A 17,062-nucleotide genomic window follows, 5' to 3' on the forward strand; every position below is an offset into this window, starting at 1 on the left:
CATCCTTTCTTCAGTAATTGAGGTATTATTCCCAATAATCTCTAGTAGCTTGACCAAATCCACTTTCAGAAGAAAACATTTCCTTTGTTCTCATATAACTCTGTGGAAGACAATTTTAGTTTCAGTACTCATTTTTAAATTGCCCTGTGGTTTTTGTCATTGCTGCCAAAAGATGTCTATGGCCACCTCAAAATGAATTTAGCTTATTACTGGAATCAAGAATTTTTGTGTGCATATATATTTATTCATACTTCCTAATAGTTTTCTTTTTATTTTTTAGTTAATGAACCATGCAATGCCGTAGCAACTTCTCTTTGGTTACATATTTCAACAAAATCTCTGTTCCAGTATAGTTTGGTACTGGACTCTACTGCTTGGAAAAGAGTTGGGAGTCTTTCAGATTAAGGTCAACGTGCAGGATAGACCACATCTCCACAAGTGGGGCAATTTGGTGTTTTCTGAATGTTTTACTGAATTGACTGGCTATTTATCTGAGTTAACCACATATGTTTATCATGGTAGGAGTGTGTGTGTGTGTGTGTGTGTGTGTGTTTGTGTGTGTGTGTGTTTTAATTTGGTCTCTTGGTTTTTGTTTGGATTTTTCCATGAAACAGACCTTGCCTCAGTTATAAACCCAAATTGCCCTTGAATTTGTCAGTGGGACTCAATTTTAGAGCAATCTTGATTCAATGAAAAGAAACCTACAATGGAAGAACCCAGCCTGGATAGTGAAGCTGTTTCCTAGGTAGCAGGCAGCCTTCTCTGCAGTCTGGGAGTGGCAGGAGATGGTCCCATTGGGCTGGCACCCAAGGAATCTGAGGCTTTGTTCCCACTTTCCCCTCCCAGTACCACATGCTCATTGAAAGATGGAGTGGAATGCATTTCCTAGTCTCCACCCTCCTTTTCTTGGCCTTCATAAAGAAGCAAAGCCTAAACAACAACACATGTTGACAAACCTTCTGCTCCAGAGCAGACAGTGGCCTACCACATCAGCACAACCCTGGCCTCCTCACTGCCTGATATAACAGTTAACGTGACAGCTACAAGGGTTCTCATGTGGGAAAAACATGAAGTGTACCAGGATGTCCTCGGCCAGTTCGCAGTCAAAATATGCAAACTCCAGACTCCCAGAAATGGTTTGGATTCTTGAGTCATCTTTTCCTTATGCTTGCCCTCCTGGACAATTGTTTTATTTAATGAATTTTAGCTTTTTTTTTTTTTTTTTTGACCTGGCTATTCTCTAGAGAGAACACACAGAAGTCTACTGAGCTTGATTCTCTTCTTTCATCCTCCTCATTCATGCCTCTCTTTCTACTAAAAATTATATATTCAGGAAGGTTCAATAATTCCCCTGGAAAACAGGAGGATGATTTAGTGCTAAATGAACATACGTGTGGGCATAAAGGGAAAATGAAAGGTGCATGAACACTGGACATGCTTCGTTTTGCTTTGGAGAGTGGATATGGTCTTGTTCATGCAGAGCATATGTCCTTAGTACCATATCTCCTAGGATGGGAAGACATCAATTGCACAACTTCTAGGAAAGCCGGAGCAGTGACTTTTTAGAGTAAAAATGGTTAACTTCTCTGCCCTTAAAACATAAAAGAAAGAAAATATTCAATAGAGAATGTTTGGCATTTCCCACTAGTTTCTAGGGAGGAAAGGAAAATTTCTTCATACAACCAAAGCAGTCCTAAAACAGTTCATTTTAAAATGGATGAACCAATTAGCATTGATGAATGTGGCTCCTTCTGGATGGTTTCTTGAGGGAAGTAGTACAATGGGGGATGAGGAAGACAATGAGTGACATTTGCCTTAGTGGTAACACGCAGAATAGATGTCCCCTTCCAAAGATCCTGGTCCTCAAACATGCTCTACTCTAGAAACCAAGGTCAGCTCATGTGAGGGGCTCCCCTGGTGTGCTGGGAGCGGCTATTCCTTGTGTCATCACCACAAGGTAAGCACAGAAAGGACAGCTGGGCACCAGCAGTGGGAACGTGGTGGCTCAAAGGCATGACTGGAAACTACCTCCTGGACAAAAGGCCAGTGTGCTCCATCCAGCCCTCTAGGAGGTCATTGCCCGGAACAGTGTTCCAATGTAGTGGCTGCTCATGCTCCACAAACGGCTCTTGAATTGTATTTCCCATAATCCAACCTGCTCTGAAAGGCATCTAGTGCTCTAAAATATTAGCTATCATCTAGTTTCATTGTTGTTGCAATTTGGTTACATTAGTAGAAGGTTCTATTATTTGTGCTTAAAATTGGCAAAGACTTCAGACTGGAGGCCACAAAGCAAATACCTTTGGTTGTTCTGTAAAATGTTAATGAAATCAGACCCCTAACTCCTCCCTTCCAAACTTTCTGTGTTTGCAGGAATACCATTGTTGAGGACCACAGTGGCTACACTGGGAAGACTAGGGATAACCATGGCCTTTGAAATTGTTTATTTGGTAAATTCAGAATTGTACCCAACAACATTACGGTAATTCTACAAACATTGTGGTTTCTCCTAAGTAACTCTGTAGACCAGTGTTTTAAGTTGATTTAGTTAAAAACTATGAAATAGTTTCCTTAGCTCAGTGATATATTAGCCTGGGCTGAATCCAGCCAGTAAAGAAGATATGCTTTGAGTTATCACTGCTTTCTGCATTGCTGCCTGCTGCATTTTGTGATAGAAGTATTTCTCATATTAATATCTTCACACACTGTTACGGTTTCAAGGAAAGGCACTTGACTTGGAACCAGAAGACCTCTAGGTGCCCTTGCTTAGACCGTGGGTGAAATCTTCATCTATCAGCGTCACCTGCCACAAGACTATGGCCTCTCTTTGACTGCATTACATGCATTGGTACAGTGGTGAGCAGCTGGTTATGAAGGACGAAAGGAAACAGCATGTGCGGATTAGTGTAAATCGACTTCCTCTGCTGGGGAAGCATTCCGTGGGCACACTTTGCCCTCATATGAGGAAACCAAAGTGGCACAAAGTGACCCAGAGCAGGCAGTGCAGTGAGTTGCCGATGGATAACACCCTCCACCCACGCTGGAGACTTCCTCACTAGCCTCACTGAGAAATGTGCAGAATGGAAATGTTTTGCTTAGAGTTCACGAGAGTAGTCGTTTTCAAAGTTAGAAAATGCAAAGTATTGTCACACTTCCTTTGGTTTTTTAATATGTCTGAATATGTCATCTTGAAGTCATTTGTTGAAATAGTTTTCATTTAAAATTACTTTTCATTCAACAGAAATTTCGGAGTTTCGCTCTGTTCAGGTCTGTGTGATTTTGGGGGAATCATAGCCCCGTTTCTCCTCTTTCGGCTAGCAGCCGTGTGGCTAGAACTACCTCTGATCATCTTTGGTAAGAACTCATTTGCTATTCTTAAGAGCTTTCATCTACATTCCTTGTATTAAAAGAAAACTATAATAATTATTAGGTTTGAGAATGATAACAATAGTCATTTATCTTACTATAATAACTATTTCATTGATAGTTATGATATTAATTTCATCTTATTATAATAACTATTTCAGTTTTGAGGAGCCAATTCAGTTATAATGAATGGTTTTAATTTACTTTATATTAAAGGGTGCTGATAAATAATGTTCAATTAGCATTCTTTGGGTTCTGAGTTAAATGCTATGACACTCTTATGATATTAGAGAACATAACCAGTACTTTTCAGGGGACTAAATTAAATATTCAATATGTTTAAAAATGAGGGCCAGGTGCAGTGGCTCACGCCTGTAAGACCAAAGTGGGAGGATTGCTTGGGCTTAGGAGTTCAAGACCAGCATGGGCAACATAGCAAGACTGTCTTGACACAAATGTAAAAATTAGCTAGGCGTGGTGATCCATGGGTGCCTGTAGTCCCAGCTTCTCAGGATGCTGAGGCAGTAGGATCAAGGCTGCAGTGAGCTATGGTCACACCATTGCACTCCAGCCTGGGCAACAGATTGAGAACCTATCTCTAAAATAAGTAAATAATAAAAAATAACAAAAATAAGCCTAATGACTAATTGTATTTCTGGTATTCTCTGTCTATTGATATCATATCTTCATTGGCTTTGATGCTAAAAATCCACCCAGAGGGAGCAGGGGACATGGAATCTTGGGCACACATTCCATCACCTCCTCTAGATCCCTCGAGTGCACCGTTCCTCCTACCTCCAGCTTCCATAGGACTTGTGAAAGGACAGAATCACAGTCTAGGAGAGACCCTGGGGAATTCAGTGTCCCACTTCTCCAGGGCTGCTCCAACTGTCCTGCCTGGGTTTCACACACTTCCCCTGTGCCCTCCTCTGCAGTAAAGGATATGGGTTGGCCCCTTTCTCCCTCAACCCTGTCTCTACCTCCACTTCCTTACTTCCGGTAGAGAATGTTTTTCATTTATTGTTCAGCAGTTGAAATTTGAATGAAAATACTGAGTCCATGCAGACAGACCTTCTGATTCACGCAAAAGTCCTTTGACAGTGTGAGGGACAGAGAGTCAGCTTCTACCACTTGACACCAGTGACCTCAATACAGGATCACCTCAAATTATTGTATGGGAGTTAGTCATCAAGCTGAGTGTTAATTCTGTGGTCAGCATGAAAAAGCAGAAAGTGCCACTGTCCAGCAAAGGCAGAGTAGTCCAGGAGACATGACACATGACCTTCAGGACTGCAGCCCATAGCCCAGTGGCAGGCAGGCAGGGCCTGAGACTGCTAGGGAGACAGCCGTATTTCTAAAAACTCAGTGACAACAGAATGTGATAACTGCCGAGACCCCGAAAGCAGAAGCTCCTATGAGAATATGTCACAGGGACCCTTGGCCCCTGAGTGTAGGGGAGCAGGTCAGGGAGGAAGGAAGCAATGTCTAGGCTGAGAGGGGCTGGCTGTGCTCCAGGCAGTGGAAAGTTCAGAGCAAGAGGACACCACATCCTTAAGCACCTGGTGCTAGAGGATGGATTGCAGGTGTGAGCTGGACCTTAAGAAAGGCAGCGCCAGGGCAGGGCAGGGACTGGATCTGGAAGCGCCTCAAGGACATGCCAAGGCTTTGCTCTTTATACATACAGCAGTGGGAAGTGACTGGACAGTTTCACCCTGAGGTGGACAGAGCTGGCCTTGCATTGTAGAAACAGATATGCAAATGGGTTGGAAGGACCCCCAGCATCATCCCTCTGATGGCAGATATGCAAGTGAGTTGGAGGGATGATGTTGGGGGTGACAATTCAAGGACGTCATCATCAGGAGATCACAGTGGCTTCTAATAAGGGGGTGGCAATGGGAATGGAGAGGGTGGACAGATTGAGTAAGTATCTTAGAAGCCAGCTGGGCAAGATGGGACCACTGATGGACACAGGGAGAGGGCATGGTGAGCTGGGAGGCCCAGGTGCCTGGGGAGACACAGGTGGCACAGGCACTGCAGCAGCAAGGTTGGGGGTCTGCAGGGTGATGGGGCTCTGTGTCAGCTGTGCACAGTTTGAGGCACCTGGAAGAGTTCAAGTGGAAACAGAAACCAGCAGGCTCAACACTGCTGAGCTCAGGAGGGAAGTATGGCCTCAGGATGAAGAGCTGGAAGCCACCTGGCAGTAGAGACTGGTTGAAGCTGAGGGAGTGGCCCAGGCCCCCCCAGAAAATCAGGACAGAGCACGAGGAAAGCAGAGGCCTAGTACAGAGACCTGAGGGATGGCAAAGTGACAGACCTAGGCAGAAGGAGAGGAGGTGGCCAAGGAAGTGGAAACCAGGTGAGAAGCCCGAGGCAGGAGGGCATGAGACCAGGTCCACCCTAAGGACTGAAAGTAGCACACACGGATCTGGTGGCCAGTGAGAGGCAGAAGGAATCTGACTAGAGCAGAGCCAGGGAGGATATAGGCTGAGTCCAGGGGAGGGCAGGCAGAGGCAGGACCTGGAGCATGGTGCAGTGTTGGTGCTGGCACCTCCCACTCACCAGGGCCAACTGCTACCATATTAGTTTATTTGCCACTGCTAGAAATAGCTGCCCAAGACTGGGTAATTTATAAAGAAGAGAGGTTTAATTGGCTCACAGTTTCACATGGCCGGGGAGGCCTCAGGAAACTTACAATCATGGTGGAAGGGGAAGCAGGCACGTCCTACATCGCAGCAGGTGAGAGAAGAGCAAGGAAAATTATCACTTATAAATCCATCAGATCTCATGGGAACTCACTCACTATCACAAGAACAGCATGGAGGAACCTCCCCCATGATCCAGTCACCTCCCATCAGGTTCCTCCCTCAATATGGTGGAGTTTACAATTCGAGATGAGATTTGGGTGGAGACACAGATTCAAACCATATCAGCTACATTTTCAAGAATTTTGTCAGTCGTCAAGCACGGATATCATCAAAAAGTAAAGAATATGAAATATATGAGAAACAGAGGCAATAAATGCCCAACATTCATCAGTTCCTAATTCATCTACTACATCTTCAGTATTACTTGTGCTCCTTAGATTGTGTCTGCTGCATCTTTATGGTGGAAGCACCACTGATGGGCCGCCTGCATCTCTTCACAGTGGCACAGTCAGGGATGTTGTGTCAGCAGCCCGAAGGGCCCACAGTGGGAGCATTTACACCATGCACATTAGCAGATGCTGCCAATCAGGGCTTGATTGCCCAAAGAAGGTTGTTAGGCATTTACCAGCACACCACTAGGATACAAAGAAGTAGAGAAAATAGGGGAGGGTGGCTAGTTTTTTAATTCTACCATTTATTATTATTTAAATTTGTTTTACATTTTTGAGGTATTCTTTTAGACATTATCTAGTCTTACTTTTTTTTAATATACTTTAAGTTCTAGGGTACATGTGCACAACGTGCAGGTTTGTTACATACGTATACCTGTGCCAAGTTGGTGTGCTGCACCCATTGACTCGTCATTTACATTAGGTATATTTCCTAATGCTATCCCTCCCCTCTCCCCCTTCCGCACAATAGGCCCTGATGTGTGATGTTCCCCTTCCTGTGTCCAAGTGATCTCATTGTTAAATTCCCACCTATGAGTGAGAACATGCAGTGTTTGGTTTTCTGTTCTTGCGGTAGTTTGCTGAGAATGATGGTTTCCAGCTGCATCCATGTCCCTACAAAGGACACAAACTCATCCTTTTTTATGGCTGCATAGTATTCCATGGTGTATATGTGCCACATTTTCTTAATCCAGTCTGTCACTGATGGACATTTGGTTTGATTCCAAGTCTTTGCTATTGTGAATAGTGCTGCAATAAACATACATGTGCATGTGTCTTTATAGCACCATGATTTATAATCCTTTGGGTATATACCAAATAATGGGATGGCTGGGTCAAATGGTATTTCTAGTTCTAGATCCTTGAGGAATCGTGACACTGTTTTCCACAATAGTTGAACTAGTTTACAGTCCCACCAACAGTGTAAAAGTGTTCCTATTTAGTTTGACTCTAAAGAGCAGGAAAAGAAAGGATGATAATGGAAGGATGAGGCGAGATCGAGAGAAGGCTGGTCAAACAGGAAAGATCTGAATATGTTTGAAAGCTTCTCCCAACAGGTTGAAGATACTGGAGGAAGGGTTGATCCCTACAGTGAGGAGCCCAAAGAGACAGGCCTAGGAGAAGGCTGGTCCCGGAGCAGACACCAGGACAAGTTTTCCACTGTAAGGTGATAGGAGGAATCGGAGGGAGAGGAGCAGGTTAGTGACAGTGTCAGTGAGCGGGCGCAGAGGGGACTCCCCTCCAGCGCTCTGTTTCTCTGCAATGCAGGAGGGGAGCCCTTGGGTGTTGGACCCTAAGAAGGCACTCAGAAGGCACTCAGTCAATCACTGTGAGATGTATGAGTGAACACATGACTGCCAGGTGTACAGGGGCCGTGGTGCTACTTAGGGTTTGAGGAAGGGAGAGAAGCTTTGAAGCTGTGATAAGGGAGAGTTGGGGCGTTGATCTGGGATGCAGAGGTTGCTGTGGTTGAGAGCTACTCCAGTGAGCAACATGGTGGCTTCAGAGTGAGCAGACCCATGGGAGAGGGCCCAGCTATGTCTTCCTGGGGCGTTAACACTTTTCCCCTATTCCACAGGTATCCTGGCATCCATTTGTGGTGGCCTCGTGATGCTTTTGCCCGAAACCAAGGGTATTGCCTTGCCAGAGACAGTGGATGATGTAGAAAAACTTGGCAGGTACTGTCCAAAATTCAATGCACCCTAAATAAAAGCAACATTTCAAACCACTGGGGAAAGAATGATGTTGAGAAAATTGAATATCCACAGGGAAAAAAATAAGAATAAATCCTCATGTCATATTGTAAGCAAAAAATTCAAAGGAGATACAAAAGGTTAATGTAGAAAAACTCTCCAAAGCTAGATAAGAATACACATTATTTTTTAAAATGTGGTTGTGAAGAGAGAAGCATTTCCATATAAGGTGCTAAGACTCAGAAGTGATCTAAAGGCAGGAGCTGCTGATATGTGAAAGTGGAAATCGCTGGGACATGCAGCAGGGGATTAACAATGTGGCTTACTCTACAGAGTGAGGAGTCAGATCTGTGTAGATGGACTGGCATAGGCAGATTTTCAAGACTGATTACAAAGTGAAATGTCACTGAACAGCATACTATAGTATTTATAAAAAACTAAAACCAAAGGCAGTTTCTCTCTGTAGCTGGATAGGAAGACAGATGACACACAGATGATAGATAATAGGTAGATGGATGATAGATAGATAGATATAATAGATGACAATCGTAGATAGATAAGTGATAGTAGATAAAGGATAAATAATAGATGATAGATAGATGATAGGTAATGTCTGGATGGATAGGTTGACAGATAAATAGATAATAGATGATATATAGGTAATAGACATTAGTGGGAAGATAGAGAAGAGAGAGACTGAGTTTTGGAGGGGGGTGTTTAAATAGGGTATAAGGAAAACTAATACCCAGATAATACATTAACATGAGGAATTATGTCAAGAAAAATTCACATTACACAAATTCTTTCTAATTGTTTGAAATTTTTTCATTAAGAAGATAGAGATATGAATATGAGAATGTATAGTAAAAGATGTAAAATAATAATATATGCCCTCTGCAGACACAAATGTGCTGGGAAGAGGGGTAGGGAAGGGAGGGCCATCACTTTCTTGCCAGAGACTTCTGTACTGTTTGATTTTCTTTAAAAATTAGAACACGTAGTCTTGTGTTGCTTGTGCAGTTTTTAAAAATGATAAAACATCTAATTTAACAATTAAAAAGCAATCTTAATAATGACCTGGGAATTAAGAACATGGAACTGTAAATATTTTTAATATATAAAAAATACTGAGGAACAGCTTTCTTTCCTTTGATTCTATTCCATTGACTGCATCTGTTTACAAAGTGACAGGGATGCTTTCATTCTTTATCCCCAAACCAATCGGGGATCGGATTTGCAAACTCATCAGGAAAAAATGGAAGAAAAGGGAGTCCTTTGAAATCAAGACTCTTCTACCGTTCAGTCACATTAAAAATAAACAGCTAGGAGAGGTGTTTTTTTTTTTTTTTTTTTTTTGACTTGGGGAATGTGGGTGGAGGGGGGTTGTCGAAATGGTGTACAAGGAACTAACATATAAACGTGAAGGATTATACCAGCTAAAATTTAAGGTACCCAGATTCTTTCTAATTTTTTTCTGTTTATAATTTTTCATAATGAAAAGTTGGGTACATTAATTAATTATACCTAGTCTGTACACATGAAAAAAAATCTAGTAGAAGTATGGCTTACAGTGCTGCAAATTAAGCACATTACTTGTGATCCATGATTATTTACTCTACAAAAATCACTTAGTGCTAAATTACTAAATTACTAAAAATGTTATCATTTCCCTTTTAAAATCACACTGGATTATTTTATCATTTCTGCTGGTTTTTGTTCATGTTAACAGCTCATTTCCAAACACATGTTAGTTCAGTGGAAGTTCATGAAGAACTTAAATGCTATAATGCTAACAAACCCCTGTATCAGGGGAACCAGCCCCCAATATTTCAATGTGGGTTCTTTCTATTTTCCATAAGTGTCAGCTGGCTGAGAAATAAAGAGAAAGAGTACAAAGAGAGGAATTTTAGAGCAGGGCCTCCGGGGGTGACATCACATATTGGTAGGACCATGATGCCCACCTGGGCCTTAAAGCCAGCAAGTTTTTATTAAGGGTTTCAAAAGGGGAGGGGGTGCAAGAACAGGGAGTAGGTCACAAGATCACATGCTTCAAAGGGCAAAAAGGAGAACAAAGATCACAAGGCAAAGGGCAAAAACAAAGACCACAAGGCAAAGGGCAAAAGCAGAATTACTGATAAGGGTCTATGTTCAGCGGTGCACGTATTGTCTTGATAAACATCTTAAACAACATAAAACAGGGTTCAAGAGCAGGGAACTGGTCTGACCTCAAATTTACCAGGACAGGGTTTCCCAATCCTAGTAAGCCTGAGGGTACTGCAGGAGACCAGGGCATATTTCATTCCTTATCTCAACCACATAAGACAGACTGTCCCAGAGCAACTGTTTATAGACCTCCCCCTAGGAATGCATTCCTTTCCCAGGGTCTTAATTATTAATATTCCTTGCTAGGAAAAGAATTTAGCGATATCTTCCCTACTTGCACATCTGTTTATAGCCTGTCTGCAAGAAGAAAAATATGGCTCTGTTCTGCCCGATCCTGCAGGCAGTCAGACCTTATGGTTGTCTTCCCTTGTTCCCTGAAAATCACTGTTACTCTGTTCTTTTTCAAGGTGCACTGATTTCATATTGTTCAAACACACATGTTTTACAATCAGTTTGTACAGTTAACACAATAGTGGTCCTGAGGTGACACACATCCTCAGTTTATGAAGATAACAGGATTAAGAGATTAAAGTAGGACAGGTGTAAGAAATTATAAAAGTATTAATTTGGGGAACTGATAAATGTCCATATTAAAATGAAATCTTCACAATTTATGTTCCTCTGCTGCGGCTCCAGCTGATCCCTCCATTTGGGATCCCTGACTTCCTGTAACACCCCCATCTAAGGTCTGAACACAGATAAAAAACAAGCCTGGAGACAGATATTGTTGTTACCTTAGAGTTGGGTTTTTATGAGAAGTTATGCATGAATGTATTTGATCAAAACCAGCTATACTATTAAATAATAACAGAAGACCCTCTTCTAACTAGTTACATAATCTTCCCTAAAGACTTTCTCCTTTGTTTTTTCAGTCCACATTCCTATAAATGTGGCAGGAATAAGAAAACCCCAGTTTCCAGCTCTCACCTTTGAGGCCCCTGACAAAGACAGAAGGAAGGAGCTATCCAGGAGCTGATCCTCCTTGCAAAACTGTGCCTTGCGGAGATGCACGTGTGCGTTTCAGTACAACATGCCATGCTGTTGTAATACTGTATAAAGACTTCAAACTATCCAGAGTATTTTTATATCGTGTTGGATGAGTTAGGATTTGTAATGCTGTTGAAGTTTCTGGGAACACATAATATGTAGCCAGTTTAACAAAGAACCTGTCAGGTGCACAGGCCTTCCTGGGTTGTTTTCTTGTGTTCCCTGTGGTCTCTGACCCATCAGGCTAAAGAGAGACAAGAGAAGCCCCCCACCTGATTCTCATGACAGCTCCATCAAGAATGTGGGATGTGCCGACCAAGGATTTGAGAAAGTTGTACAGAAATGCTTTCATCAAATCTGATCAGTCAAGGGACTGAGCCCCTAACTGACCATTCTGAAGACTGCATGGAGGACGACAATTTGGGAATCCTATTAATGAGAAAGCTGAATCACAGGCACCTAGGCCATACAGTATGAGCATTCATGTTCTCTGCTCACCTTGGTTTCCGCATACCTTTGCAATGTGAACAGGTCAGGAGTCTCTCTCGTCCACCTCCTCTGCAACATCTGGGGTTCCAGGCATGGTTTAGACCCTGTTCCAGCAATAAGAACCAACCTGCTGTACAATCTGAGGTCTTGCCTCTGTTATTTACAAAATGATGCTGTGGTTCTGAGATTATTTGGGACATGTCTGGCCCTCCTTTTGTGGACACATAGAGCCACAGATTCCCTTTTTCACTAAACAAATCCCATGGATTCTGATTTCTGGGTCTTAGGATTTTAAAAGTGAAGGGATATTTTTCTTATATTTGTGAGTTCAGTTACGATGGTGCCCGTGGTCATAAGTGGAAAACATGGACAGTTCCCATTCAATCTTGGCACTTTGAGTTGTCTTGGGGAAGAGCTTACATTTTAATTTAAAAGAAAGGTCAATTATATCCATGCTTAACAGGATCAGCAGGAGCTTTATAAATGACTTTACAGAGACTAACAAGGGATTTGATCTTTCTTTTTTGTTATCGAGGCTTTTGAAATGTGGAACTTGTGTGTTCTGCTTTGTATGTTATATTCAATATCTTTTCAGATGCAATCTGTATTTTATGCTGAGTTTTTAAAATGAAATACTTTATGTGAACAGGCAAAATTGGTACCAAAGGGAAACATTAACCATGAGGAAGAACATTTCTGTAAGGAAAACAGGTGACAATATACACATGTGCGCTAATTGTAAAATGAGCATCTTAATCCTTAAAACACATCAGAATTGAATACGAATAATCTATTTGTTGATGAAATAAACACAGCTCTTTGAGGATTTGAGACTATATTCACCCTTTATTCACAGTCACTTGCAGTTCTGCTTTTCTCTGCATTTCTCTGCTTTAAGATGACTGTTGCATTGTTGAATTGTATTTTGAGTGGATATTTTTGTTTGGTAACAATAAAAATTTTAAATTGTAAAGAATGGACATTTTCCCTTTCTCTTCCTTCTAAACATGTGTCACTGCCACAGGTCATTCTCCTGTGACCGTGTGTACTACAGACTGTTTCAAAACCGGGCAGGCAATTAGCAATGGGGAACAAGTGGTCTACCTTCCATATTTGCTTGTTGTTCATTTACATGCTATTGGCACCAGTCCTAGACTCACATGTGCCCCAGAATAACATTCAGACTCTCAGCTGGTCTTGTGTTACACGTCCATGGCCCGATTCACTCCATGGTACACAGCTCTCTGCTCTGTGCTCCGGGGCTCAAGTCAAGCAGTCAGTGACAGACTTCATTCCCAATAACAGAACTAGTTCACATGACTCCCCATACGCGTTGCAGCTTTGAAAACATTCATCTTAGTGTTAGAAATAAAGACAGTAAAAATGTGTGTCAAGCCCTCCTTAGCTGATGAGGTAAATGCATGGACAACTTCCTAGGACTTCTCAGCTCTCCCCTCTGTGACCTTGCGGCCTGCTCAAGGAAACTTGAGGAAACTGAAGCATAAGGAGGTTGTGTAGTTCAGCTTGTGCAGCTGTTCCTTATCAAAAGCAGCTAAACCCCCTCAGTCTGCCCATTTAAAATTTGTGGGATAAACAAAGAGCATGAAAATGTTGAAGACCAAAACCAAAATTTACTCAAATCAAAATAAGTACAGAGTTTACTTTTAACAAATGTCATAGCTATGTCACCTTATTGGAGAACCCAGCAGTCAGACAGGAAAAGCTTATACACAATAATACCAAAAATGCTGAGGTTTGGCATAGTTGGTAGCTGGGGACAGTGTCTTCATTTGATTACTGTCTGTTATTTCCAGCATGCTAAATCCCTACCCACATTCCAGCCTCCAGGTGAGTCAATGCTTCACTCTGTCTCCTGTCCAATTAATTATTTCTCATCACTCCCTCAATCCAAGTGATAAAGCTTGAAACACGAACATAGACACCAGGCTTATTGCGGCGTGCACAGCCAGGACCCCAAGAAGTCATTCCTTGTAAAATGTATTTGTCCTTGTCGAAGCAAACCACAGGCCCTCCACTGTCACTCTAAACAGTAGGGAAAAATTCAGGTGAGGGTTAGCCTGCCAGCCTTTTATTATGGCATTCGTCTATTATCCACATGTATATTTTCCTGGTAAATCGGAAAGGAACTTATGAGCATATTACTTGAGCATTTGCAGTGCTTAAGTACTTAGCAAAGTCTATTCAGTGAAACCACACTGCTTAGTTTCTCCTGGGGGTAAAAAACCCCTTGTGAATCCTGCACACATCCCTTCCTATGTTGGTGTTCCCTTTAGACTGGCCTAGCCTGGGCATCACTGTAAAGTGTGTGCAGTTGGTCTCTGTCCTGTACCCTCTACCTCCTTCCCTACCAGAAAGTCACCACTTTAGTCCCTGGCCACCAGCACACCCCAGGAGGGTGAGTGGCCTGAGGTAGTTATGGCACTTAAAACTCCCTTGCTACAGATCTGGAACTCAAGCCCCAAGACATCCCCTTAGATGATCTGAATACACATTCAGGGACAGATCTAGGGAGTTTCTGAGTAACACTTAAACTGGGGTTTAACGTGGACAAATCCTGCTAGAATTTGTCACTTTGGGACTGAAGTCTAAGGGGCTGAGACCGAGACGGGAGAGCACAAGACTAACTTTGGTCTCTTGATCTTTTCTTACCTGGCAACTGTCAGTGCCTCCGGCCAGACGCCCAGCACAGAGCTCGGTGGATGTGACTCTTCCATTCAGAAACTCATAGCGATTGCACACTTTATTCTCAATCACATGAACCTGGGCTTCCTTGAGAAGGCCGGCCCCAAAGGTACCTGTGTTTAAAAAGATGAAAGGAATGGTTACTGCACCCAAAACATGTTTAGGAGGAATCCAGAAGAACAGAGCAGCGGCGCTGGACCTCCCGTCTGTCTGTGAGGCTGTGGAACACAAGGCAGCTCCCAGTGCCCCTGGACTCTCTGACCCTGGAGAGTGTAAACATCGTATGTGATTCTGTGTTCCTGAGACCTGGATTTAACTGTCTGGGCTTTGTCATGGTGCTTTCGCGTTGGTTGTTGTTTGTGTACTTTTTGCTTTTGTTTTGAAAGTACAAAAATGATTTTTACAATGTAAAGAGTGTCTGAGAAATGCAATTGCTATTCTTTTTATATAATTTTTTCAGATTTTTTATAGGCTTCTTTACTACTGACATCATAATGCACAATTTTATATACTGATTTTTTCAATCAATGTTATATCATGAGTTTTTAAAATAATGCTACAATCTTCATAACTAATATTTTAATGGGGAGTGACTGCTAAATGGGCATGAGGTTTTGTTTTGAGATGAGGAAAACGTTCTGAAAATATGGCAATGGTTGTACACCATTGTGAATGTACTGAATGCCACTCAGTGGTACCCGCCAAAATAGTTAAAATAGTAACTCTTATGTTGTGTATATTTTATTGCAATCAAAAAAGAATAGCCATCATTTACTAAGAATTAACCTTTCCAGGCACAAGCTCTTAATGTGGTGTATGTCACTTCATCCTCACAACAGTCCTATGAAACAGGCACTTTCATCATTCCTGTTCTACAGTTGAGGAAACTGAGGCATAAGGAGGTTGTGTAGTTCAGCTTGAGCCTGGGTCTGTGGAGTCACTGCCCTAATGCTTCCTCCCCAAGCACATTGGTCCCACTCTTGCTTCCAACCTTCCACATGTTTGTTCATAAAGTTCATCCTTATTTCTTATTATTTGAAGTCTAAGTTCCCATAATTACATAGACATACTTCTATCTCGCAGTAACACTCCCAAATTATTTTCTAAAAGGGTGTGACGGTATAAAATGTTACTGAAAACAATTACTACGCCTCACCCTTGTGAGTATTCAATTTTTAAAATATTAGCTAACATAGTAGGTAGAAATTGTCCTGATTCATTTTCTGATTTACACTTCCTTGACAATTAGGGAGAAGAAATAAAACCAGGGACAATTCTCCTAGTTGTAGTTTTTCTTTTGTGAAAAACTGCTTTATTTCCTTTGCCAAATTGCAGAACATCTGCTAAATTGCCAGAGGGAATGCTGTTTTTCCAGATGGACACGCCCAGGGATGTCTCAGTGCTCTCACAAATAATCTAGTTTTCCAATTTTGCAAGCCCAGCTTTATTAGAATTTTGCAAAATCTTTTGCTTTGCGAGCATGACACAGGCAAGAGCTGAGGCACTCTCTCTTTCCCCCCTCAAAGCCTTGGACGCATTTAGATCATTGTCTCAGGTTCAGAAAACTGACACCGAATCTGGAGTTTACATGAGAAGCATGGAAGAGGCTCTTCCCAGAGCCTCGCTCCAGAGCCCAGCTCAGCCCTAGCCGGGAAGGAGCTGCAGGGAGGAAGCTCCTCCTGACCACCAAGCACCGGGCAGGGGGTGCATGGCCTGGACTGTGTAGACGTGTGAGGGAGCACCCTTTTCAAAATATCTTGTTGAAAATTAAGTTAGATATCATTGCTTTTGGATCTGCTCTCAGAGCAAGGCAAACATCCTGCTAAGGGGGTAAACCCACCACTAGTTGCCAGGAAATTGATGCGGTCTGTGAGTATGAGCTGCCATCCAGTGGCCAACATAGAGATGGCACCTCTGAGGGCAGGGAGGCCACGGGTGACAAGGATTGAAGCCCTCCCTGACTGGGCCCTGGGGAGAGGGCCGCAGGACCAGCCCAGTCATTGCAGATGGGGCTGACATGGAAGAGCCCCTTGGCCTCAACACCTACTCTGCATTTGGAATATCCAAGTCAAGGAAGGTCTGGAAACATGAAGGGGAGAAGGGGAGAATTTCGACCTCCCTCTGAGAAGCTGAGAACACCCATTGATCTGATGTCATCAACATATAGAAAATGGATAAACAGACCTGAGTTATATTGTGTGACTCCTCCTGGTCTAGTTAGTGTTCTGAGAATCATTTTCTCAGTGGACATGTGGGTGAGACCAGAGGACACAGGGAGCCAGTGCAGGATGGTGGTTAGAAACATGTGGATGGGGGTGGGAGAGAGGAAACAGCAAGTGGGTTCTGTGGTCAATGCCCAGCTACATGCCGGTTATGTGATGTTTATTTATGATGATGGTGGTGATGGTGATGGTGATGGTGGTAGTAGTGATAATGGTGATGATGGTGGTGGTGATGATGGTTTTAGTGGTAATGATAATGGTGATGGTAATGGTGATGATGGTGGTGGTAATGATAACGGTGATGGTGGTGGAATGGTGGTGATGGTGATGGTGATGGTGATGGT

The 17,062-nt window shown here is 42.6% G+C and overlaps 2 protein-coding genes across 2 annotated transcripts in view; one reads left to right on the forward strand and one right to left on the reverse strand.

Moving 5' to 3' along the window:
* Positions 1-12,617, forward strand: part of SLC22A3 (solute carrier family 22 member 3) — a 102,463-nt gene extending 89,846 nt beyond the window's left edge. Inside the window, exons 8-11 of the mRNA XM_023218979.2 lie at positions 2,374-2,482; positions 3,242-3,354; positions 8,040-8,139; positions 11,190-12,617. Of these exons, the coding sequence (XP_023074747.1) occupies positions 2,374-2,482; positions 3,242-3,354; positions 8,040-8,139; positions 11,190-11,250 (383 nt within the window). The 3' untranslated portion in view covers positions 11,251-12,617. The remainder of the gene's footprint in view (positions 1-2,373; positions 2,483-3,241; positions 3,355-8,039; positions 8,140-11,189) is intronic.
* A 949-nt stretch (positions 12,618-13,566) lies between these two features.
* Positions 13,567-17,062, reverse strand: part of LOC111547273 (apolipoprotein(a)) — a 109,330-nt gene continuing 105,834 nt past the window's right edge. The window contains exons 27-28 of the mRNA XM_031935526.1: positions 14,464-14,609; positions 13,567-13,836 (exon numbers count right to left, since the gene is read on the reverse strand). Coding sequence (XP_031791386.1) covers positions 13,675-13,836; positions 14,464-14,609 — 308 coding nt within the window. The 3' untranslated portion in view covers positions 13,567-13,674. The remainder of the gene's footprint in view (positions 13,837-14,463; positions 14,610-17,062) is intronic.

This window comes from Piliocolobus tephrosceles, chromosome 5, assembly GCF_002776525.5.
Source record: "Piliocolobus tephrosceles isolate RC106 chromosome 5, ASM277652v3, whole genome shotgun sequence".
In the NCBI taxonomy this organism is placed as follows: domain Eukaryota; kingdom Metazoa; phylum Chordata; class Mammalia; order Primates; family Cercopithecidae; genus Piliocolobus; species Piliocolobus tephrosceles.